Here is a 25481-nt window from a genome sequence, read left to right as displayed (position 1 = left end):
ACTCCAACCCAGATGCTAAAGAGGGGTGGGTACTAAGGTTGGACTTGCCTGGCCTTGCTTTTTCTCAGATGTTAGCCCAGGACAAATGTAAAATTAGCCCCACCCCCTCCCAGTGCTAAACTCAGCTGGAGCAAGGTGGGGCCAGTTACTTTTAGAAACTATCACTTTGGGGCTTAGAGCTGAGCAACAGAAACAGGTGTTGGAAACTGGGCTGCCTGTAACTTGCAAGGCAGGAAAGAAGAGCCATATCAAATTCAGGAGCCAGGATCAGAACGCCAGATCCAAGGACCAGAGCTGCAAATCCAGAGTGATGCAGTGGTCATGGTCATATCAAGGAGAAATAGCACAAAACCAAACCAGAGCTGCCCATACCTCTTATGGCAATGCTAAGGTAGGGTGAGGATGGGAAGTACAGGGAAAGAAGGCAGTCGATGTTTACTAGATAAAGAGTGTGCTGGATGCTTTATATACGGGGTCTTGTGGAGGGTTTCCCAGGTGGCACAGTGTTCAAGAGTCCACTCCTGCCAGTGCAGGAGATGCAAGAGATGCAGATTTGATCCCTAGGTAGGGAATATCCCCTAGAGTAGGAAACAGGAACTCACACCAGTATTCTTGCCTGGAAAATTCCATGAACAGAGGAACCTATTGGGCTGTAGTCCATGGGGTCAAAAAGAGTCAGACATGATTGAGCACACACACCACACACACACACACACACATGTGGAATCTTATTGCTGGGAACCTTTGCTTTGCCTCTTTTACCATTGACTGAATGGAATGTCAGAGCTATTGAGTAAGTTAGCCAATATCACACAGCCAATACACAGCCAAGCAGGGATTCAAACCCTAGCCTGTTTAACATAAGGCCTGGCTGCCTCTAGGAGTAGCAGGAAGGGAAATTTCAAATCCACCCACAGCCCATGAGAATGGATCACTAAGTTGCCTCATCAGTATTTCTCACCTTGGATCATGTACTAATTTCCTAGGGAGCCCTGACAAAAGTACCAATGCCTGGGCACCATCACCCAGTACTTCTGTGTAATCGCTCTGGGGCAGGGCTTAAGCAGAGGTATTTTACAATCTCCTGGGAGAGTCTCTTATGCTACCTGGGTCAAGAACGAGGCTCCTATGGTTGATTGCTGATCAGTTCCCCCATTTATGTCTGACTTATCTGGGTTCCACTCCAGACCAGCTAGCTACTTGGTCGATAATGGCCATTTTCCATAGAAGATTGTCTGGTTGAGGATTGATCATCTCTGAAGTCAGGTAAATAATTAAAATACATTCCCATAAAGAGAGGATAGAGGCTAGGAACCTATAAAGGATTCCATAAAGCAGAAAATTTCAAAAATGGGAGGAGGGGAGAACAAGATGGCAGAGGAGTAGGTGGACACGGAGTACGTCTCTCTCTGCAGATACATCAGGAATACACCTTCAGACACAGTAATGCATGCAGAACAGCCGCTGAGAGCAGACAGGAGTACCTGAACAGTGGAAAAGAATATTTAGAACCATGCAAAACTCGGTAGGATGAAAGAACTAGGGGGAAAAACAGGACTGTTAGTAGAACTGGACCTGCCCTTGGCTGGTCGGGGAACTGAAGCAGGGGTCCAAACCCCACATTCAGACAATTGTCTGAATCAGAAGAGAAAGATTTAAGGCTGAGAGTGAAACAGCTCATCCGTGGCAGCCTAAATGGAATGAGAATCAGTCCTTGCCACAGCCATGCATATCCCGGACAGGGACACTGGTCTCCTGCACAGCAGGAAGGCACAGCAGCTGGGAGCTGGAGTGTAGGGATTGTGGAGCAATCCCAGGGCAAGGGCTGCTGTTGACTGTGGAGAGACGGACTGAGGGGATGTGAGGGAGGAGATTGTGGTGGGAAATGCCTGTGGAGAAAAGCCAGGCAGCCATGGAAGCAAGGCGATACTACTGAGTCACGCATATGGGGTTGAGCCATCACCATAGCCTCTCTCTTCCCACGCGCCAGGGTGCATCAGCAGCTGAACAATAGACAGGCTGGCCCATCAAACCCACTGACCTACAGAGTAGGACTCCACCCAGGGTGTGCTGTTCTTTTCCCCTTGCAGTTAATCCTTAATGTATATAAATCTTATTCATTTATTTCTATTTAATTTTGCATACATATTCTTTTTTTCTTTTCATTCTTTCCTTTCCTCTCAAAATGTTTGTTAGTTTTGTTTCCATTGCTTTATTCCCCACTTGGCACCTTGATTTAGTTTTGTTTTCAAGTTTGTGCTTTAGTTAGTTTTGTTCTTAACTGGTAAATATAATTTTTTATTTCTTTTGTTCACCAGGTTACTCTACTGTACTTTATTTTTGTTGGACTGTTTTGACTTTGCTTCTGGGTGTATATGTATATGTGTATATTCCATTATTTTAATTATTATTTTCCTGATTTTGTAACTGCTATTTGTCTGGAGTTCATCTTTAGTTTCTCGTTTCCAGGTATTTGTTTTAATCTCAGTTAATGCCATAACAAACCAAATCTTCATTACTGATCAGAGATCAAGCCCTGAGCCTTTGGAGTGGGAGCACTGACTCCAAGACCCTAGACTACCAGAGAACTAATCCTGCTGCTGCTAAGTCACTTCAGTCATGTCCAACTCTGTGCGACCCCATAGACGGCAGCCCACCAGGCTTCCCCGTCTCTGGGATTCTCCAGGCAAGAACACTGGAGTGGGTTGCTATTTCCTTCTCCAATGCATGAGAGTGAAAAGTGAAAGTGAAGTCACTCAGTTGTGTCCGACTCTGTGCGACCCCATGGACTGCCGCCTACCAGGCTCCTCCGTCCATGGGATTTTTCAGGCAAGAGTATTGGAGTGGGGTGCCTAGGGAGTATCAAACAGTGAGAACTCACAGCAAGGAAACCACTTGAATACAAGACCTGGCATCATCCAACCACCAGTATCATCCTGAGCAAGATGCCTCATCTAAACAACAAACAAAACAAAAATACAAACCAAATCATCAGCAGACAGGATTACCACCTCATTCAGCTTGCCTATCGAGGAAAAACAAACACACACACAAAAACTCAGCACAAATCTCACCCAATACGAGGTTTGCACAAACCTTAAGAGGGCAGACCTGGATCAACCTTAAGAGGGCAGAAATGAAAAGGAAGAAAGAATTCAGACTTGAAGCCTGGGAAAAGGAGACCTCGAACACAATAAGTTAAAAAAAAAAATAATGAAAAGGCAGAGAAATACTACACAAATAAAGGAACAAACTAGAAACACAGAAGTCCAAATAAATGAAGAGGAATTAGGCAAATTACCTGAAAAAGAATTCAGAATAATGATAGTAAAGGTGATCAGAAACCTTGAAAACAAAATGGAGAAAATGCAAGCAATTAACAAAGACCTATAAGAATTAAAGAATAAGCATTCAGAGCCAAACAACACAATTACTGAAATTAAAAATACTCTAGAAGGAATCAGTAGCAGAATATCTGAAGCAGAAGAATGAATCAGTGAGCTAGAATAGAAAATGGTGGAAATAACTTCTGAAGAGCAGAATAAAGTAAAAAGAATGAAAAGAACTGAGGATAGTCTCAGAGACCTCTGGGGCAATATCAAATGCACCTACATTTGAATTACAGGGGTCCAAGAAGAAGAATAGAAAAAGAAAAGGTATGAGAAACTTTTTGAAGAGATTATAGTTGAAAATTTCACCAACAGAGAAAAAGGAATAGTCAGTCAAGTCCAAGAGGTGCAAAGAGTCCCATACTGGATAAACCCAAAAAGAAACACGCCAAGACACATACTAATCAAACTAACAAAGACTAACACAAAGAAAGAATATTAAAAGCAACAAGGGAAAAGAAACAAGTAACATACAAGGGAAATCCCATACGTTTAACAACTGATCATTCAGCAGAAACTCTGCAGGCCAGAAGGGAATGGGAGGATATATTTAAAGTACTGAAAGGGAAAAGTCTACAACCAAGATTACTGTACCTGGCAAGGATCTCATTCAAAATTGATGGAGAAATAAAAAGTTCTTCAAACAAGCAAAACTTAAGAGAATTCAGTACCACCAAACAAATGTTAAAGGGACTTATATAGTCAAGAAATACAAGAGAAGAAAAAAGATCTACAAAATCAACCCCAAACAATTAAGAAGATGGCAATAGGAACATATATATCAATAGTTACTTTAAATGTAAATAGATTAAATGCTCCAGCCAAAAGACACAGACTGGCTGAATGGATACAAAAACAAGACCCATATATATGCTGTCTACAAGAAACCCACTTCAGACCTAAAGACATAGACTGAAAGTGAGAGGATGGAAAAATATATTCCACGCAAATGGGAAACAAAAGAAAGCTGGCGTAACAATCCTCATATCAGACAAAATAGACCTTAAAATGATGAATGTTACAAGAGATAAGGAAGGACACTACATAAAGATCAAGGGATCAATCCAAGAGGAAGACATAACAATTGTAAATATCTGTGCACCCAACATAGGAGCAGCTCAGTATATAAGACAAACGCTAAGAGACATAAAAGGAGAAATTGACAGTAACACAATAATAGTAGGAGACTTTAACACCCCACTCAAACCAAGAGACATTATCAAAACAGAAAATTAATCAGGAAACACAAGTCTTAAATGATACATTAGATGGAATGGATCTCATTGATATCTTCAGGACATTCCATCCAAATGCAGAAGAATAAGCCTTCTCAAGTGCACATGGAACATTCTCCAGGATAGACCACATCTTGGGTCACAAATCAAACCTCAGTAAATTTAAGAAAATTGAAATTGTATCAAGCATCTTCTCCAACCACAATGCTATGAGATCAGATCAGATCAGATCAGTCACTCAGTCGTGTCCGACTCTTTGTGACCCCATGAATCGCAGCATGCCAGGCCTCCCTGTCCATCGCCATCTCCCGGAGTTCACTCAGACTCACGTCCATCGAGTCAGTGATGCCATCCAGCCATCTCATCCTCTGTCGTCCCCTTCTCCTCCTGCCCCCAATCCCTCCCAGCATCAGAGACTTTTCCAACGAGTCAACTCTTTGCATGAGGTGGCCAAAGTATTGGAGTTTCAGCTTTAGCATCATTCCTTCCAAAAACATCCCAGGGTTGATCTCCTTCAGAATGGACTGGTTCGATCTCCTTGCAGTCCAAGGGACTCTCAAGCATCTTCTCCAATACCACAGTTCAAAAGCATCAATTCTTCGGTGCTCAGCCTTCTTCACAGTCCAACTCTCACATCCATACATGACCATTGGAAAAACCATAGCCTTGACTAGCCGGACCTTTGTTGGCAAAGTAATGTCTCTGCTTTTCAATATGCTATCTAGGTGGGTCGTAACTTTCCTTCCAAGGAGTAAGCGTCTTTTAATTTCATGGCTACAATCACCATCTGCAGTGATTTTGGAGCCCCCCAAAATAAAGTCAGCCACTGTTTCCATTGTTTCCCCATCTATTTCCCATGAAGTGATGGGACTGGATGCCATGATCTTCGTTTTCTGAATGTTGAGCTTTAAGCCAACTTTTTAACTCTCCACTTTCACTTTCATCAAGAGGCTTTTTAGTTCCTCTTCACTTTCTGCCATAAGGGTGGTGTCATCTGCATATCTGAGGTTATTGAGATTTCTCCTGGCAATCTTGATTTCAGCTTGTGTTTCTTCCAGTCCAGCGTTTCTCATGATGTACTCTGCATAGAAGTTCAATAAACAGGGTGACAATATACAGCCTTGACGAACTCCTTTTCCTATTGGGAAGCAGTCTGTTGTTCCATGTCCAGTTCTAACTGTTGCTTCCTGACCTGCATACAAATTTCTCAAGAGGCAGATCAGGTGGTCTGGTATTCCCATCTCCTTCAGAATTTTCCACAGTTTATTGTGATCCACACAGTCAAAGGCTTTGGCATAGTCAATAAAGCAGAAATAGATGCTTTTCTGGAACTCTCTTGCTTTTTCCATGATCCAGAGGATGTTGGCAATTTGATCTCTGGTTCCTCTTCCTTTTCTAAAACCAGCTTGAACATCAGGAAGTTCACTGTTCACATATTGCTGAAGCCTGGCTTGGAGAATTTTGAGCATTACTTTATTAGCCTGTGAGATGAGTGCAATTGTGCAGTAGTTTGAGCATTCTTTGGCATTGCCTTTCTTTGGGATTGAAATGAAAACTGACCTTTTCCAGTCCTGTGGCCACTGCTGAGTTTTCCAAATTTGCTGGCATATTGAGTGCAGCACTTTCACAGCATCATCTTTCAGGATTTGAAAGAGCTCAACTGGAATTCCATCACCTCCACTAGCTTTATTCATAGTGATGCTTTCTAAGGCCCACTTGACTTCACATTCCAGGATGTCTGGCTCTAGGTCAGTGATCACAGACTAAATATCAATTACGAGAAAAAACACTGTAAGAAACACAAACACATGGAGATTAAACAACACATTTCTCAATAACCAACAGGTTACTGAAGAAATCAAAAGGGAAATCAAAAAATTCCTAGAAACAAATGACAATGAAAACATGACAACTCAAAACCTATGGGATGCAGCACAAGCAGTTCTAAGAGGGAAGTTTATAGCAATACAATCTTACCTCAAGAAAGAAGAAAAACATTGAACAGACAACCTAACTTTACACCTTAAACAACTGGAAAAAGAAGAACAAAAAAACTCCAAAATTAGTAGAAGGAAAGAAATCATAAAGATCAGGGCAGAAATGAATGAAAAAGAAATGAAAGAAACAATACTAAAGATTAATAAAACTAAAAGCTGGTTCTTTAAGAAGATAAACAAAATGGACAAATGTTTAGCCAGACTCATTAAGAATAAAAGAGAGAAGAATCAAATCAACAAAATTAGAAATGAAAAAGGAGAGGTTACAGCAGATAGTGCAGAAATACAAAAGATTATAAGAGACTATTATGAACAACCATGTGGCAATAAAATAGATAACCTGGAAGAAATGGACAGATTCTTAGAAAAGTTCAACCTCCTAAGACTGAACCAGGAAGAAACAGAGATTATGAACAACCCAATTTACAAGCACTGAAATTGAAGCTGGACTCAAAAATCTCCCAAAAAATAAAAACCAAGGACCAGATAGTTTCACAGGAGAATTCTATCAAACATTTACAGAAGAGTTAATTTCTATCCTTCTAAAACTCTCAGAAAAATTGCAGAGGAAGAAACACTTCCAAACTGATTCTGTGAGGCCACTTCACCCTGATATGAAAACCAGACAAAGACAACACATAAAAAAAGAAAACTGCAGGCCAACATCACTGAGGAACATAGATGCAAAAATCCCCAATAAAATTTTAGTTAACAGAATTCAGCAACACATCAAAAAGCTCATAATCATGATCAAGTTGGGTTTATTCCAGTGATGCAAGGATTCTTCAATATATGCAAATCAATCAATGTGATACACCACATTAACAAATCGAAAGATATAAACCATATGATAATCTCAATAGATGCAGAAAAAGCCTTTGACAAAATTCAGCACCTGTTTATGATTAAACTCCTCAAAAAATGGGCATAAAAGGAACATACCTCAACATGGTAAAGGCCATATATGATAAGCCTACAGCAAACATTATATTCTCAATGGTAAAAAACTTAAAGCATTCCCCCTAGGATCAGGAACAAGACAAGGGTGTCCACTTTCACCACTATTATTCAACGTAGTTCTGGAAGTCCTAGCTATAGCAATCAGAGAAGAAAAAGAAATAAAAGGAATTGAGAACGGAAAAGAAGTAAAGCTCTCACTGTTTGCAGATGACCTGATACTCTACTTAGAAAACCCTAAAGATAGCATCAAAAAATTGTTAGAGCTAATCAGTGAATTTAGCAAAGTTGCAGGATACAAAATCAATACAAAGAAAACACTTGCATTTCTATATACTAACAATGAAAAATCAGAAAGAGAAATTAAGGAATCACTCTCATTCACTATTGCAACAAAAAGAATTAAATATCTAGGAATAAATCTACCTAAGGAGAAAAAGAACTGTACACAGAAAATTATAAGACACTAATGAAAGAAATCAAAGATGACATAAACAGATGGAGAGATATTCCATGTTCCTGGGTAGGAAGAATCAATATTGTGAAAATGACTATACTATCAAATGCAATCTACAGATTCAATGTGATTCATATCAAATGACCAATGACATTTTTCACAGAACTAGAACAAAACATTTCATAATTCATATGGAAACACAGAAGACCCTGAATAGCCAAAGCAGCCTTGAGAAAAAAGAATGGAGCTGGAAGAATCAACCTTCCTGACTTGAGATTATACTACAAACCTACAGTCATCAAGACAGTATGGTACTGGCACAAAAACAGAAATATAGACCAATGGAACAAGATAGAAAGCCCAGAAATAAACCCATGCATCTATGGGAACCTTATTTTTTGCAAAGGAGGCAACAACATGCAATGGGGCAATGACAGCCTCTTCAATAAATGATGCCGGAAAAACTGGACTGCTAAGTCGCTTCAGTCGTGTCCGACTCTGTGTGACCCCATAGACGGCAGCCCACCAGACTCTGCTGTCCCTGGGATTCTCCAGGCAAGAACACTGGAGTGGGTTGCCATTTCCTTCTCCAACGCATGAAAGTGAAAAGTGAAAGTGAAGTACTCAGTCATGTCCGACTCTTAGCGACCCCATGGACTGCAACCCACCAGGCTCCTCCATCCATGGCATTTTCCAGGCAGGTGTACTGGAGTGGGGTGCCATTGCCTTCTCCAGGAAAAACTGGACAGCTACATGTAAAAGAATGAAATTAGAACACTTCCTAACACCATACATAAAGATAAACTCAAAATGGATTAAAGACCTATATGTAAGAACAGAAACTATAAAACTCTTAGAGGAAAACATATGCAAAACATTCGATGACATAAATCAACATAAGATCCTCTATGTCCCACCTCTTAAAATACTGAGAATAAAAACTAAGTGGGACCTGATTAAACTTAAAAGCCTTTGCACAGCAAAGGAAACTATAAGCAAGGTGAAAAGACATCCCTCAGAATGGGAGAAAATAATAGCAAATGAAACAACTGACAAAGGATTAATTTTCAAAATATACAAGCAGCTCATACAACTCAATGCTAGAAAAAGAAACAACCCAATCAAAAAGTGGAAAAAGACCTAAATAGACATTTCTCCAAAGAAGACATACAGATGGCTAACAAACACATGAAAAGATGCTCAATATTGCTCATTATTAGGAAAAAGGAAATTAAAACTCCAATGAGATATCACCTCACACTGGTCAGAATGGCCATTATAAAAAGTCTACAAACAATAAATGCTGGAGAGGGTGTGAAGAAAAGGGAACACTCTTGCACCATTGGTGGGAATGTAAATTGATAGAGTCACTATAGAAGATGGTATGGAGATTCCTTAAAAAAACTAGGAATAAAACAACCACATGACCCAGCAATCCTACTCCTAGGCATATACTCTGAGTAAACCAAAATTGAAAAAGATACATGTATCCCACTGTTCTTTGCAGGACTATTTACAGTAGCTAGAACATGGAAGCAACCTAGATGTCCATCAACAGATGAATGGATCTTTATCCATTCTTTAAGTTGTGGTACATATACACAGTGGAATGTTACTCAACCATAAAATGGAACACATTTGAGTCAGTTCTAATGAGGTGGATGAACCTAGAACCTATTATACAAAGTGAAGTAGGTTGGAAAGAGAAAGAGAAATATTGTATTCTAATGCATATATACAGAATCTAGAAAAGTGATACAGAATTTATTTACAGGGCAGCAATGGAGAAACAGACATAGAGAATAGACTTATGGACATGGGAGAGGGGAGGAGAGGGTGAGATGAATGGAAAGAGTAACATGTAAACTTACATTAGCATATGTAAAATAGATAGCCAACAGGGAATTTGCTGTATGTCTCAGGAAACTCAAACAGGGGCTCTGTGTCAACCTAGAAGGGTGAGATGGGGAGGGAGCTGGAAGGGAGGTTCAAAAGGGTGGGGATATATGTATACCTATGATTGATTCATGTTGAAGTTTGACAGAAAGCAACACAATTCAATAAAATAGTAAATTAAAAAATAAATAAAATCGCAAAGCATTCTCAACAACCTTCCAAAAAAAGAAAATTCGGGAGGACAAGAATCAGCATCACCTATCATTTTAACGTGTCACTGTGCCCATTTACCAGACCACCTGACCTGCCTCTTGAGAAACCTGTATGCAGGTCAGGAAGCAACAGTTAGAACTGGACATGGAACAACAGACTGGTTCCAAATAGGAAAAGGAGTACATCAAGGCTGTATATTGTCACCCTGCTTATTTAACTTATATGCAGAGTACATCATGAGAAACGCTGTGCTGGAAGAAGCACAAGCTGGAATCACGATTGCTGGGAGAAATATCAATAACCTCAGATATGCAGATGACACCACCCTTATGGCAGAAAGTGAAGAGGAACTAAAAAGCCTCTTGATGAAAGTGAAAGTGGAGAGTTAAAAAGTTGGCTTAAAACTCAACATTCAGAAAATGAAGATCATGGCATCTGGTCCCATCACTTCATGGGAAATAGATGGGGAAGCAGTGGAAACAGTGTCAGACTTTATTTTGGGGGGGGTGGCTCCAAAATCACTGCAGATGGTGACTGCAGCCATGAAATTAAAAGATGCTTACTCCTTGGAAGAAAAGTGATGACCAACCTAGATAGCATATTGAAAAGCAGAGACATTACTTTGCCAACAAAGGTCCGGCTAGTCAAGGCTATGGTTTTTCCAATGGTCATGTATGGATGTGAGAGTTGGACTGTGAAGAAGGCTGAGCACCGAAGAATTGATGCTTTTGAACTGTGGTGTTGGAGAAGATGCTTGAGAGTCCCTTGGACTGCAAGGAGATCCAACCAGTCCATTCTGAAGGAGATCAGCCCTGGGATTTCTTTGGAAGGAATGATGCTAAAGCTGAAACTCCAGTACTTTGACCACCTCATGAGAAGAGTTGACTCATTGGAAAAGACTCTGATGCTGGGAGGGATTGAGGACAGGAGGAAAAGGGGATGACAGAGGATGAGATGGCTGGATGGCATCACTGACTCGATGGACGTGAGTTTGAGTGAACTCCGGGAGATGGCGATGGACAGGGAGGCCTGGTGTGCTGCTATTCATGGGGTCGCAAAGAGTCGGACACGACTGAGCAACTGAACTGAACTGAACTGAACTGTGCCCATTTCACCAAAACTTTATAGATGGAGGAGAGTCCCTTGATGTAACTGGCAGGGCTCCCAGCCAAGAAGTAAGAAGTACAGGTGAGTCCACTTTTGCTGTCACTCAGGAATGTCTGTCCAGGCACATTTAACTTAACAGCTTCTATGCAGCTTAGCACTTGATTATGTATCTTTGATGTTTTGATTTCTACTTGTTTCATATTTAATTGCTTCAAGTCTTGCCTAGTTTGAAGTCTCCTGGAAGACAGGGACTGCATCATCTAGGAGACAGAAAATAAGATCTGAAAAACCTCTGATAGTCCCAGCTGGGACATCTTTGGGTCCTCTTAATTGCATATTGGCATCATCTTGGAAATTAAAAATAGTAGTAACTCCTGAGTCCAATCCCTAAGAATGTGATTAAATTGGTCCTGGATGTGATATGAACATTATCACTTATCAAAGTTGCCCAGAGAATTAGAATATGCACCCAAGGCTGAGAAGCAAAACTGAAGGATAATAAAAAGCTATGTGGAAAAAAATGATTAAAATGGTATGTCTGTGAAGGGAAAAAAAATGGGGTTTGTTGATTTATTTTATTTTTGCTGATCTGTGTTCTCTATTTCTCCACATTGGTTATATAATTTCAAAAAGTAAGACTAAGGTAAAAATGAAACTGGATTGTGCTGTGCTGTGCTAAGTCACTTCAGTCAAGTCCAGCTCTTCGGCAACCCCGTGGATTGTAGTCCACCAGGTTCCTCTGTCCATGCAGTTTTCCACTGAAGGATACTGGAGTCAGTTGCCGTACCCACCTCCAGGGGATCTTCCTGACACAGGGGTTGAACCTGCGTTTCTTATGTCTCCTGTATTGGTAGGCGGGTTCTTTACCACTAGAGCCACCTGGGAAGAACAAAACCTGAATTAGGTATTTCTAAATGGTCCACTTTTTTCAGAGATAGATTGCTAACAATGATAACTTGTAAGTTGGAATGGGTCCTCATCACACACTACTCTCATTCACTTAGCAAATATTTATTGAGAACATGCTATATTCCAGATGACAGACATTGGTCATATAAATGTGAATTTTGCAAATACAAATCCCTGCTCTCAGGAAGTTTATAATTTAACAGAGAAGATTAACAGTCAAACAAGTAAGTACAAACTTCAGGAAGATGTTCTGGTAGGTACAAACAGCTGAGTATTATATTGTTTTGTAAATAACCATAACAGAAATTGTAAACATCCAGCTTACACCTCCCCTCCTTTGCTTATTGATTATGTCACACTTTTCTGCTGTAACTCAGTATCCATTTCAACATAATCATTGAATCTGAGGTAGTACTTGAAATAAAACATTACTAGTACCCCAGGAAAGAGCTATGAATTATCTTGTTGAAGGTAAACTAGGTGACTCAAAAGTAATGGAATGTTATGGCCATGTAGCTCCTTTTGGATCATACATCTTATAGATAACAAATATAAGCTCTGGACAAAATGTAAAAATGTCTAATTGAAGGTCCTAAGAGGAAAAAAAAAAAAGAAAGAAACCACAGGAGACTGAGCCATTGGAAGAAGAGAATGGCATGGGTTAAGTTCCCTGATTTTCAGCTTTTAGCCTAAGAATAGGGCCCTGTCTGTCATAAACAGGGCAAAAGGGAAGCCCTACACTCTATGGATAAATTCTGCCCAGATCTATGGCTAATTGTGAACCATATACAAAAGAAGAAGACTTTAAAAGTCCCAGCTAAACTAAAAGAACTGAATTAAAATTCTAGCTACTACAGGGGAGATAGAGTTTTGTAGTTTGAGTTCAGCCACTTTAAATATTTGAATAAAGAAAAGTTAGTACTCATCAGAAGAGCAATATAGAATCCAGACTTTCTACAGCATGTCATTCTTAAAGACCAGAATACACTCCAAAACTATTCAACATATAACAAAATAGGAAAACATGACTTATTTTAAAAAGAAAAGACAATCACCAGAGACCAACATCTAAGACAATTTGCATGATGAAAATTAACCAACAAGAATTTTAAAGAAGTTATTGTAAGTATGCTCAAGTATGTAAAGGAAAATGTCTATAATGAAGGAAAATATAGAAAATCTTAGCAGATAAATAGAAATTATTTTTATAAATCAAATGAAAACATAAGAACTGAACAATAAACTTCTGAGATAAAAATTCAGTGTGTGAAATGAAAGAACAAAAAGTTGGTGAGCTAGAAGACAGATGATAAGAAATGATTCAAACTGAGGAACAGAGATGTAGTAAATGTACAGAGACTCATAGATCCTTGCAGCAATATCAAAATGTCTTATATGCATATAATTGAAGTCCCAAAAGGAGAGGAGAGAAAGAACAACACAGAAAAGTATTTGAATAAATAACAGGTGAAAAGTTTATAAATTTGGGAAAAGACAAATATTTATAGACTCTAAAACTTCAAAAAATGCCAAGAAAGATTAATATCAAAAACAAGCAAAACAAAGATAAAAACCTTTATGCATATCATAGTCAAACTGCTAAAAATCAATGACAAAGAGAAAATCAACAAAATGCTGAGAGAAATTGAAGATGTAACTAAATGGAGAAATATACTACATTAATGGATTGAAAGATTCAGTATTGTTAAGACAGCAATTACTAACTTGAACTATGGATTCATTACAATCCTAATCATAATCCTAGTATGCTTTTTAGTCAAAATTGACAAGCTGATTCTAAAATTTCTGTAGAAAAGTAAGGAATTTAGAATGTTAATAGAAGGTTTGAGAAAAAGAAGTCAAAGGTGTAGACTTATTCTACTCGATTCAAGACTTACCCTGAAGCTACAATAATCAAGACAGTGCAGTGCTGGCACAAGGATCAATAGATGAATAAAACAGAATAGAGTCCAGAAGTAGATCCGTATTTAGATATTTATTTTATTTTTGACAATGGTGTTAAAATAACCCTGTTAGAAAAGGAATAAATGGTGTTGAAATGATTATGTATTCATATGGAAACAAATCAGTCTTGCCCTAAATCATACTATTCACAAAAATCAATTTGTGATTGACCATGGATCTGAATATAAAAGCCAGAGCTATAAAACTTCTAGAAGAAACATAGGAGATTATCTTCATGACTTGGGGTGGGGGTGGTGGGGGGAGACAAAAGCAAAAAAAAAAAAAATCTGCACTTAATCAAAATCAAGACTTTGTTTATCAGAAGAAACATCATTAATAAAATGTATAGGCAAGCCATAGGGCAGGAGACGATATCAGCAAAACATGTCAGAGGAAGAACTGGTATTCTGAATATACAAAATGCTCCTAAAACTCAATAATAAAATGACAATTTTTAAATGGCCAAAAGATTTGAACAGACACTTCATAAAAGATGGTAAATGAATGGCCAACAGGCACATGAAAAGGTGTTCAACTTTTTAGTCATCAAGGACCTACAAACTGAGCCACAGTGAGGTACCATTCCACATGCACCAACAGGGCTAAAATTTAACTGACAGCACCAAGTGTTGTCAGAAGAATGCAAAGCAACTAGAACTCTTGTACATGGTTTGTAGGCAGGAAAAATGGTCAAGACATTAGGAAAGATCTTCCAGTTTCATATAAATTAAATACACACCTATTTTAAGACCCAAAGAATTGATCCTTTCAAACTGTGGTGTTGGAGAAGACTCTTGAGAGTCCCTTGGACTGCAAGGAAATCAACCCTGAATATTCACTGGAAGGACTTAAGCCGAAGCCAGTACTTTGGCCAAGTGATGTGAAGAGCTGACTCATTGGAAAAGATTGTGATGTTGGAAAAGATTGTGATGTTGGAAAAGATTGAAGGTAGGAGGAGAAGGGGACCACAGAGGATGAGATGATTGGATGGCATCACCAACTAAATGGACATGAGTTTGAAAAAACTCTGGGAGATGGTGAAGAAGAAGGAAGCTTGGTGTACTGCAGTTCATGGGGTTGCAAAGAGCCAGATATGATTGAGCGACTGCACAACAATTTTAAGACCCAGCAATTCTATTCCTAGATATTTACCCAGGGGAATAAGAGGGAGGCCTGGTGTGCTGCAGTCCATGGGGTCACAGAGTCCGACATGACTGAGTGACTGAACTAAATCTAAACAAATGAATGTCCACAAAAAGTTGGTTAAAATATGTTCATGTGAGCTTTATTCATAATAGCCCCAAACTTGAGGACTCAGTGTCCATGAACAGGAAACTTGAAAAAGTTTGGCATATTCATACAGTAAAATCAGATCAGATCAGATCAGTTGCTCAGCCATGTCCGACTCTTTGTGACCCCATGAATCGCAGCACGCCAGGCCTCCCTGTCCATCACCAACTCCCGGAGTTCACTCAGACTCACGTCCATCGAGTCAGTGATGCCATCCAGCCATCTCATCCTCTGTCGTCCCTTTCTCCTCCTGCCCCCAATCCCTCCCCGCATCAGAGTCTTTTCCAATGAGTCAACTCTTCTCATGAGGTGGTCAAAGTACTGGAGTTTCAGCTTTAGCATCATTCCTTCCAAAAAAATCCCAGGGCTGATCTCCTTCAGAATGGACTGGTTGCATCTCCTTGCAGTCCAAGGGACTCTCAAGCATCTTCTCCAACACCACAGTTCAAAAGCATCAATTTTTCAGCACTCAGCCTTCTTCACAGTCCAACTCTCACATCCATACATGACCACTGGAAAAACCATAGCCTTGACTAGACAAACCTTTGTTGGCAAAGTAATGTCTCTGCTTTTCAATATGCTATCTAGGTTGGTCATAACTTTCCTTCCAAGGAGTAAGCGTCTTTTAATTTCATAGCTGCAGTCACCATCTGCAGTGATTTTGGAGCCCCCAAAAATAAAGTCTGACACTGTTTCCACTGTTTCCCCACCTATTTCCCATGAAGTGGTTGGACCGGATGCCATGATCTTCGTTTTCTGAATGTTGAGTTTTAAGCCAACTTTTTCACTCTCCACTTTCACTTTCATCAAGAGGCTTTGGAGTTCCTCTTCACTTTCTGCCATAAGGGTGGTGTCATCTGCATATCTGAGGTTATTGATATTTCTCCCAGCAATCTTGATTCCAGTTTGTGTTTCTTCCAGTCCAGCATTTCTCGTGATGTACTCTGCATATAAGTTAAATAAACAGTGACAATATACAGCCTTGACGAACTCCTTTTCCTATTGGGAAGCAGTCTGTTGTTCCATGTCCAGTTCTAACTGTTGCTTCCTGACCTGCATACAGATTTCTCAAGAGGCAGATCAAGTGGTCTGGTATTCCCATCTCTTTCAGAATTTTCCACAATTTATTCTGATCCACACAGTCAAAGGCTTTGGCATAGTCAATAAAGCAGTATTTCTGCTTTATTTATTTTCTATTTCTATTCTTATTATCTATTTGATGTTTTTTTGGAACTCTCTTGCTTTTTCTGTGATCCAGCGGATGTTGGCAATTTGATATCTGGTTCCTCTGCCTTTTCTAAAACCAGCTTGAACATCAGGAAGTTCACGGTTCACATATTGCTGAAGCCTGGCTTGGAGAATTTTGAGCATTACTTTACTAGCGTGTGAGATGAGTGCAATTGTGCGGTAGTTTGAGCATTCTTTGGCATTGTCTTTCTTTATGCTTGGAATGAAAACTGACCTTTTCCAGTCCTGTGGCCACTGCTGAGTTTCCCAAATTTGCTGGCATATTGAGTGCAGCACTTTCACAGCATCATCTTTCAGGATTTGAAAGAGCTCAACTGGAATTCCATCACCTCCACTAGCTTTGTTTGTAGTGATGCTTTCTAAGGCCCACTTGACTTCGCATTCCAGGATGTCTGGCTCTAGGTCAGTGATCACACCATCATGATTATCTGGGTCGTGAAGATCTTTTTTGTACAGTTCTTCTGTGTATTCTTGCCATCTCTTCTTAATATCTTCTGTTTCTGTTAGGTCCATACCATTTCTGTCCTTTATCGAGCTCATCTTTGCATGAAATGTTCCTTTGGTATCTCTGATTTTCTTGAAGAGATCCCTAGCCTTTCCCATTCCGTTGTTTTCCTCTATTTCTTTGCATTGATCGCTGAAGAAGACTTTCTTATCTCTTCTTGCTATTCTTTGGAACTCTGCATTCAGATACTTATATCTTTCCTTTTCTCCTTTGCTTTTCACTTCTCTTCTTTTCACAGCTATTTGTAAGGCCTCCCCAGACAGCCATTTTGCTTTTTTGCATTTCTTTTCCATGGGAATGGTCTTGATCCCTGTCTCCTGTACAATGTCACGAACCTCATTCCATAGTTCATCAGGCACTCTATCTATCAGATCTAGGCCCTTAAATCTATTTCTCACTTCCACTGTATAATCATCAGGGATTTGATTTAGGTCATGCCTGAATGGCCTAGTGGTTTTCCCTACTTTCTTCAATTTAAGTCTGAATTTGGCAATAAGGAGTTCATGGTCTGAGCCACAGTCAGCTCCTGGTCTGGTTTTTGCTGACTGTATAGAGCTTCTCCGTCTTTGGCTGCAAAGAATATAATAAATCTGATTTTGGTGTTGACCATCTGGTGATGTCCATGTGTAGAGTCTTCTCTTGTGTTGTTGGAAGAGGGTGTTTTTTATGACCAGTGCATTTTCTTGGCAAAACTCTGTTAGTCTTTGCCCTGCTTCATTCCATATTCCAAGGCCAAATTTGCCTGTTACTCCAGGTGTTTCTTAACTTTCTACTTTTGCATTCCAGTCCCCTATAATGAAAAGGACATCTTTTTTGGTGTTAGTTCTAAAAGGTCTTGTAGGTCTTCATAGAACCGTTCAACTTCAGCTTCTTCAGCATTACTGGTTGGGGCATAGACTTGGATTACTCTGATATTGAATGGTTTGCCTTGGAAACGAACAGAGATCATTCTGTCGTTTTTGAGATTGCATCCAAGTACTGCATTTCGGACTCTTTTGTTGACCATGATGGCCACTCCATTTCTTCTGAGGGATTCCTGCCCGCAGTCATAGATATAATGGTCATCTGAGTTAAATTCACCCATTCCAGTCCATTTCAGTTCGCTGATTCCTAGAATGTCGACATTCACTCTTGCCATCTCTTGTTTGACCACTTCCAATTTGCCTTGATTCATGGACCTGACATTCCAGGTTCCTATGCAATATTGCTCTTTACAGCATCGGACCTTGCTTCTATCACCAGTCACATCCACAGCTGGGTATTGTTTTTGCTTTGGCTCCATCCCTTCATTCTTTCTGGAGTTATTTCTCCACTGATCTCCAGTAGCATATTCGGCACCTACTGACCTGGGGAGTTCCTCTTTCATTTTCCTATCATTTTGCCTTTTCATACTGTTCATGGGGTTCTCAAGGCAAGAATACTGAAGTGGTTTGCCATTCCCTTCTCCAGGGGACCACATTCTGTCAGATCTCTCCACCATGACCCGCCCATCTTGGGTTGCCCCACGGGCATGGCTTAATTACATTGAGTTAGACAAGGCTGTGGTCCTAGTGTGATTAGATTGATTAGTATGGTTTCAGTGTGTTTGCCCTTACCTTGGGCGTGGGGTATCTCTTCACGGCTACTCCAGCAAAGCGCAGCCATTGCTCCTTACCTTGGACGAGGGGTATCTCCTCACCGCTGCCCTTCCTGACCTTCAATGTGGGATAGCTCCTCTAGGCCCTCCTGCGCCCACGCAGCCATGGCTCCTTGGACGTGGGGTTATACAGTAAAATACTATTCATCAAAGAAAAGAAACCAACAACATGGATAGACGAATCTCAAAACATGCTGAGTGAACACAAATTCCACAAAAGAATACAAATTGTAAGCTTTTATTTATATGAAGTACTAGAATAGGTAAAATTGATATCTGGTAGAATATGAGAAGGTTGGATCTCTCTAGGAGTGTTAAGGTAAGAGTTTGCTGGGAAACTTTCTAGGGTGATGGTCCATGTTCTGTTTTTTGATAGGATCTGGGCTGCAAAGGTGTATGCATTTATAGGAACTCATCGAATGATATACTGACAGTTTTTGCATTGCACAGTACAAGATTTTCATCTGAAAAGAGATAAAAGAATTGTAAACAAATTTTGAACTCTGATTAATAACGTTGAAGTATTTGGGGGAATGTATTAATGTCTGGAACTTTCTTCGAAATGTAGTTAACAAAGTTAATTAGCTGCTGAATGTGTAGAGAATTAATATATAATAAAGCAAATACTGTAACATGTCAGTTGAAGAAACTACGTGGTATGTATTTGGGTGTTCACTCTAAAATTCTTTCAACATAGCTGTAAGTTTGAACATTCTATATTAGAATGTTGAGAACAAAAGAAAACTGAGGAGAATTGGCAGATTGCCTGTGAGATGGAGTCCTGGGCCTGAGGAAAGACACCGGAGTCTACTTGATGTAGAGGGAAACAGGGTTACAAAGCAGGCTCCTGGGTCCAGAAATTGGCTTTCTTTGCTCTGTTCTAACTGTGGCAATGAACCTGGGGACTAAGACAAAGCAAAGGACAAAGTGCCTCTTGCATTTCATAAGACCCATTGGTTCACGCGCTCTGCAATTGCCTTGCTTACCAGATAGGGAATTTAAGAATTCTTAATGCATATAAATATCAAATCACAATGATGTACACTATGATGAACACATACAAAACTACTTGCTATTGTATGTCCATTATGCTTTAATTAAAAAAAAAAAAAGATCCTCGACGGATCTGTTCTAAAAATCTGGAACAGAAGGGATTGTCAGACACCATTTACTCTCTGGCTACTGGGCACTTACTATGTACTACTCTCTGTGCAAGGATATGAGGAGTCTGTGATAAACCAAATAAAAGTAGTTTCTGCCCTTTTTTGACTTTATCATTAATGAAACTCTGCTCATCTTCTACTCTGAATGTTTACACCCCAACCAAGAGATTTGCAAGTTTCTTCTATAAGGCCATGTTGACATTGCTTAAATCTCTGAATTCAAAAACTCATTTCTAATGTTGGAACTGAATGTCTTCATTTCAATAGAAAGAACTTTTTTTTTTTCTTGTTTTATCCTCTCTGGAGTGAAACTTGACACAGGAAGATTCCCCAAAGCCTCAAAATAGTTCAGCAAGAAACTGGAAAAAAAAAAAAAAAGAAACTGGACATGTGTGTAGTGACCCAAAGTCACCGTACACTCTCCTAAAGTACAGACGTGAGAGGGAAGGCAGCCAGCTGCTAAGCTCTGCCCTACTTCCAACGGAGGTCACTGGCATTACCATGTCTTATCCTGGCATCACAGCCAGAAGTTCTGCCCAAAGTTTAACCCAAGGACGTGGCATCAGGCAGAGGCACCCAGCTTACTGGGTAGCTTGATGTGGCCTTGAATTCCACGTTCCAAATCCCATTGCTTCAGTCTTACCTTTGACATATAAAAGAGACAACTCCTGACTTAAATAAATGTCTCTTCCCAAAGCTTGGTGGAATGTGGGCTTGTTATAAGCTAATGCATAAATGTTACAGATGATCCCAAATGGATTGAGTGGTACCATATTCAATAAAAAGAAAATGAAAATACGTCACCTTCATTTAAAAGACTGTCACCTTTTTCCCAAGTTTAAACTCAAGTTCATTTCGTCCATACCATTACCATTACAACCATTTCTCTCATGTACACACAGCTATATTTAAAATAGATAACCAACAAAGACCTGTTGTATAGCACACGGAACTCTGCTCAATGGTATGTGGCAGCGTGGATGGGAGGGGAGTTTGAAGGATAATGAATAAATGCATATGTATGGCTGAGTCCCTTCGCTGTTCACCTGAAACTATCACAACATTGTTAATTGGCTATACCCCAACACAAAATAAAATTTTAAAAGAAAGAAAAAGAGAAATCAGAGGTCATGTCTTCTAGACCAAGTGTTACCACCATTTGTATTATTAACAAATTACCTTAGCTGCAGTTTTCCAGTGATAATTCAAGTTCACAACAGTCCTTAAAAAAAAAAAGAAAGACTACCATCTTTCCTTTCTTACAGTGACACATTCCTTTTGTTGAACTAGATACTTTCCCTCCTGAAGTCCAGGCCATCACCTATTTGTCACCTTTGAAGGCTCACAAACCCACTAGATCTGCAAACCTCTTAGCACAGTGATTGTTTCCAGCTTCTTACTGCCCCCCCACACGCATCCTGCTTGAAAGATTTTCATTCTTCTCTCTCCCCTTCTTCCCCAAGAATTGCTACCTCTCAGAAGTTTAAATACCTGTTTTCCTTCCCTAGAGTGTTGGATTCTTGGGAGATAATAATATGACTCGGGGGGAAATAAGTGTGTGGTTTCCCTACCCCTGGTGCCAGTGAAGGCGATTGATGCTTCCGGACTTTCTGAAACTTTCTGAAAATGCCGGGGCAAGTCAGATTCCAGCGATCCACCTTCTGAAGGCTGAGCATGTCTGGGCAGTGGCTGCATAGTTTGGATGGAGTCATCGCTGGTGAGGCCGAGTTGGCTCAGTCAGGCAGCATTCACTGCTCTTCTAAACACCACGGCACCAGGGATGAAGTCACCTTTCTTCTTTTAAAAGCAACAGATCTGCTCTATGAGTCCCTGTCACGTCTGCTGGAACTTGGTTTTTTAGGTTTTTTTTTCCCCACAGCCAGGCACCGGGACCTTCTCTCAGGTAAGGAAGCTCCTTTTTAGAGGGTTTCCATGCAAGAAAGCTTGATTTGACGGGGGCCTCTCTGGGTAAAGTTGGAGTTGGGTCAAAGGACATTCTGAATGAGGAGGGCAGTTGGTTCTCAGGCAGCTGGTCCCCACCTGGTGGGCTGGCAGGCCCTGAGCTGGGTGACCACTTAACTCACACTGCAACGGGCATGGGAGTTTAACCCGGGCTTGGTTTCGGGTGTCGTAACACCGGCACAATGAATACACTGAGGAAGCAACTACAAGTAGTCTCCTTGAGCTGGGAGACCCTATGCAATTTGCCTTCCTAACAACTGGCTTTGGATTTGGGGTAGAGGGTTTCGTGATGAAAGTTCATGTGCGGGAAAAGCAGTGCTCCGTGGAGAGTCTTCATCTGCTCATTCACCCGCTTAAATGCTTCACTTCTTCCTCTGTAGCAGGCATAAAGGGCCAGGCTCCCTGTCCTGACATGCAGGGGCCTTGTGTAAACAATGCCAGTGCTCTTTTGTGGGACAGAAGCAAGGAAAAATGTCTTTGAGCCTGTCCATGCGAGTTTTAACCTATGGGGGGTGTGTGTGTGTGTGTGTGTGTGTGTGTGTGTGTGTGTGTGTGTATGGCCAACCTGTGGCCCTAGGGGCCGCTGAAACCTCCCTGCCACACTTTCTATAAGTTATGTGAGTCACTGCTGCTGATCGAATCATACTGCTCCTATGAGCTTTGGAATTCTCGATAAAGACATCATGGTGATGACAGAGGCCCCTACTGGGTGATAAATGGCTTTTTTGAGATAGAGTTGAACCACTATAAAGTGAAAACATTGAGAACTGCAGAGTTGCTTTATGATCTGACGCAGAACCCTGCATCACACAGGGTTCAGTGCTTTCATCCACAGCCTCTGAAGGAGACAAAGAATCTCACTGAGATAAGAGAGGCTTGTTTTGTTTTAAATGTAATTGCATTCTGGCTGCCAGTGCCAGCTTACACATTCACCTCAAACCTGGCACATTCAGAATCCATCTTTGCCTAAAAGCTGCCCCCCTCCCCCAGCCCTGTGTCCCCCACCTCTGTGAAAAGCACCCGGCTGTCTGCAACAGATTTCTGGACTTCACCCTGGACCCCTCCTTCACCCTCACATTCCCACGTCTAGCTTGGTGGCATGTCCCGTAGATTCTTCTTCCTTGTTCTTTCTAGATCCATCCTCTCTCCCACTTCCATGGCTACTTTCAGCCCTTATCATCTCCACGAATACGGAAACCTCCCATCCTGGCTTCCTTTCTCCAGCTTCATTCTCCCAGAGCAGCCACAGCGGTGATTCTACGACTGAACAGCACCTGCATGATCCAAACCATCACTAGTCTGTTGATCTGTCTTCCTAATAGTTTTCAAAACTTTTCACACCTTCTCATCCCTCCACTCGTACTTTCGTCCATCCCATCAATGCTTTTTGCCTGAATTATTGTAAGAGCTGCTTAGCTGACCTCTTGGACTCACTCCCTTCCTAGTGTAAGACACTTAAAGCTTCTTACTATCCCAAGCTGATTTTTTTCCTTTTTAAACATTAGAGGTTTTTTTAATTAATACTTTATTTTCGCTTTTGGTTGCACCGGATCTTTGTTGCTGCCCAAGGGCATTCTCTGGTTGCGGTGAGCGGGGACTACTCTTCGTTGCAGCATCCAGGCTTCTCATTGTGGTGGTTTCTCTTGTTGCAGAGCACAGGCTCTAGGTGTTCAGGCCTCAGTCATTGCAGCATGCAGGCTCAGTAGTTGTGGTGTGTGGTTCTATGGCGCGCAGGCTTCAGTATTTGTGGCATACAGGCTCAGTATTTGTAGCACACGGACTCTTGCTCTGCAGGATGTGGAATCTTTCTGGATCAGGGATCAAACCCACGTCCCCTGCACTGGCAGGCAGATTCTTATCCATTGTGCCACCAGGGAAATCCTCTCCCAAGCTTTTTAAGGATGTTTCTTATAAAAGCAGAACTTGAAACAGCTATTAGTCTATCTGGGGTTTAAAAACATTAGCATTTCTATGACTTTTTGTGACTACTTCAAGGTGGGGGGCAAAGAGAAGTAGCGGGAGATGGAAGTGTATATTTCAATGGGAAAGAACACATAAAGCTCTGGCCCTGGACCCATGCAGGTCTAGGTCGGAATCCTAGCTCCCTACTTCCTAGTGTGGATTTGACCAAATTGGTTAAATTTTCTTGAGACTCATTTTCCTCAATTATGAAATGGAAATAATAATGCCTACTTCACTGGGATGAATATGAGTTAAATGAGAACATTTATGAAACACAGCCATTGAGAGCTTTTAGTTCCTTTCCTTCTTTCCTTCTCTTTTAAGGCTTATAACCTCTAATTATCATATAAGTATCCACGTGTATGTGTATGTATGATTATCTAGTTTTGGTAAGGTGGGGAGAAGGAATGGCAAAGAAATACATGTGAACACTCTCAAGGAATCTGCAATTTACTTAGAGAGGTAGAGCAAACGTACCTAGCATGAAAACATCAATAAAACAAGCAATCTGCCATTGTCATGTGTACAGTCCCAGTTGAGCACGTAAGTGGGACGGGCTTGAGTAAACAGGTCTGTGAATACTGGCAGACAGTGTAAATAGATTTATATCAAGCAGTGTTAGATTTAGGCTCTTTGGGGACTTAAAGGTCACTGGCCTCTCTGATGTTGATGTAAAACTTTCCAGAAGGCTTTACACATTCAGGGTGATTTAAGGAGATACAGATTAGAGTTTAAGTGACTTTGCTCATTCATTCATTCATCAAACACTTGTTGAATGCCTATTCTGTGCTGGCTCCTCTATTATACAATTTCTTTGCTACTCTTCCATGGGACATGGGTAATTCTCCTCTTCTTGAATCAGGCATAGCCTTAAGGACTTGATGATCAATAGGATAAAAAGAAAGTGAACTATGGGAGCATCCATAGATAGGTTCTCAGAAGCCTTGCAGCCTCCTCCTGGCTTTCTTGGCATATTCACTCTAGGGGAAGCCAACCACCATATAAAATCATGTGCTGGTAACCTGGATCTATGGGGGTTGGGGAATCCCCCTGATTTGCACTATTTACCAGTTTTCATGATATAAATATTCCCTCCCACCGTGGCTGATTTCAAGCCACCAGAGTGACAGCACTGAAAGCAAGAGTTGGAAAGAAATACATAGAATCAATTCTTACAAGTTTGTACAAGCCAGCCCCGATGCGTGACTGCTGGTGACTCAGACCATTATACCCTGAGAAGGCCCAAGCTAACTACATGGAGAGGCTCCATGGACAGAAACCCAACCTGCTCCAGATTTTCCAGCCATCCACACTTAGGTTACAGGAAAAAACCCCTCAGATGACTCCAGACTCAGCCACTGTCTGACTACATTGTACAGGAGACCCTGAGGGAGAGCCAGTCAGCTCAGCCCACTCACCCCACCGCATCCTGAGAGATGTGACAATTCATATCCTCTGAGTTTAGAGGTGTTTGTTACACAGCAAAAATAACTGGAACAAGGTGGTATGTATTCTTGCTTATGCAGAAGCCAGCCTAGATTAAGCCTCCACGAGTGTTGGAGGTCTAGAGGGGTCTATCCAAAGAATTCT

General features: G+C 40.7%; 1 protein-coding gene across 4 annotated transcripts in view; it reads left to right on the top strand.

The window, feature by feature from the left end:
* The first annotated feature begins 21626 nt into the window (after positions 1-21626).
* AMOTL1 (angiomotin like 1) overlaps positions 21627-25481 on the top strand; it is a 198308-nt gene continuing 194453 nt past the window's right edge. For 3 of the 4 annotated variants that reach the window (XM_019974849.2, XM_019974850.2, XM_019974848.2), the window contains exon 1: positions 21627-21870. In XM_019974849.2, coding sequence (XP_019830408.2) covers positions 21642-21870 — 229 coding nt within the window. In that variant the 5' untranslated portion in view covers positions 21627-21641. The remainder of the gene's footprint in view (positions 21871-25481) is intronic. The other variant, XM_019974851.2, reaches the window with a different exon arrangement.

The sequence above is a fragment of the Bos indicus genome, chromosome 15 (genome assembly GCF_029378745.1).
Source record: "Bos indicus isolate NIAB-ARS_2022 breed Sahiwal x Tharparkar chromosome 15, NIAB-ARS_B.indTharparkar_mat_pri_1.0, whole genome shotgun sequence".
Taxonomy (NCBI): Eukaryota; Metazoa; Chordata; class Mammalia; order Artiodactyla; family Bovidae; genus Bos; species Bos indicus.
This window is presented reverse-complemented; position numbering and strand designations above follow the sequence as displayed.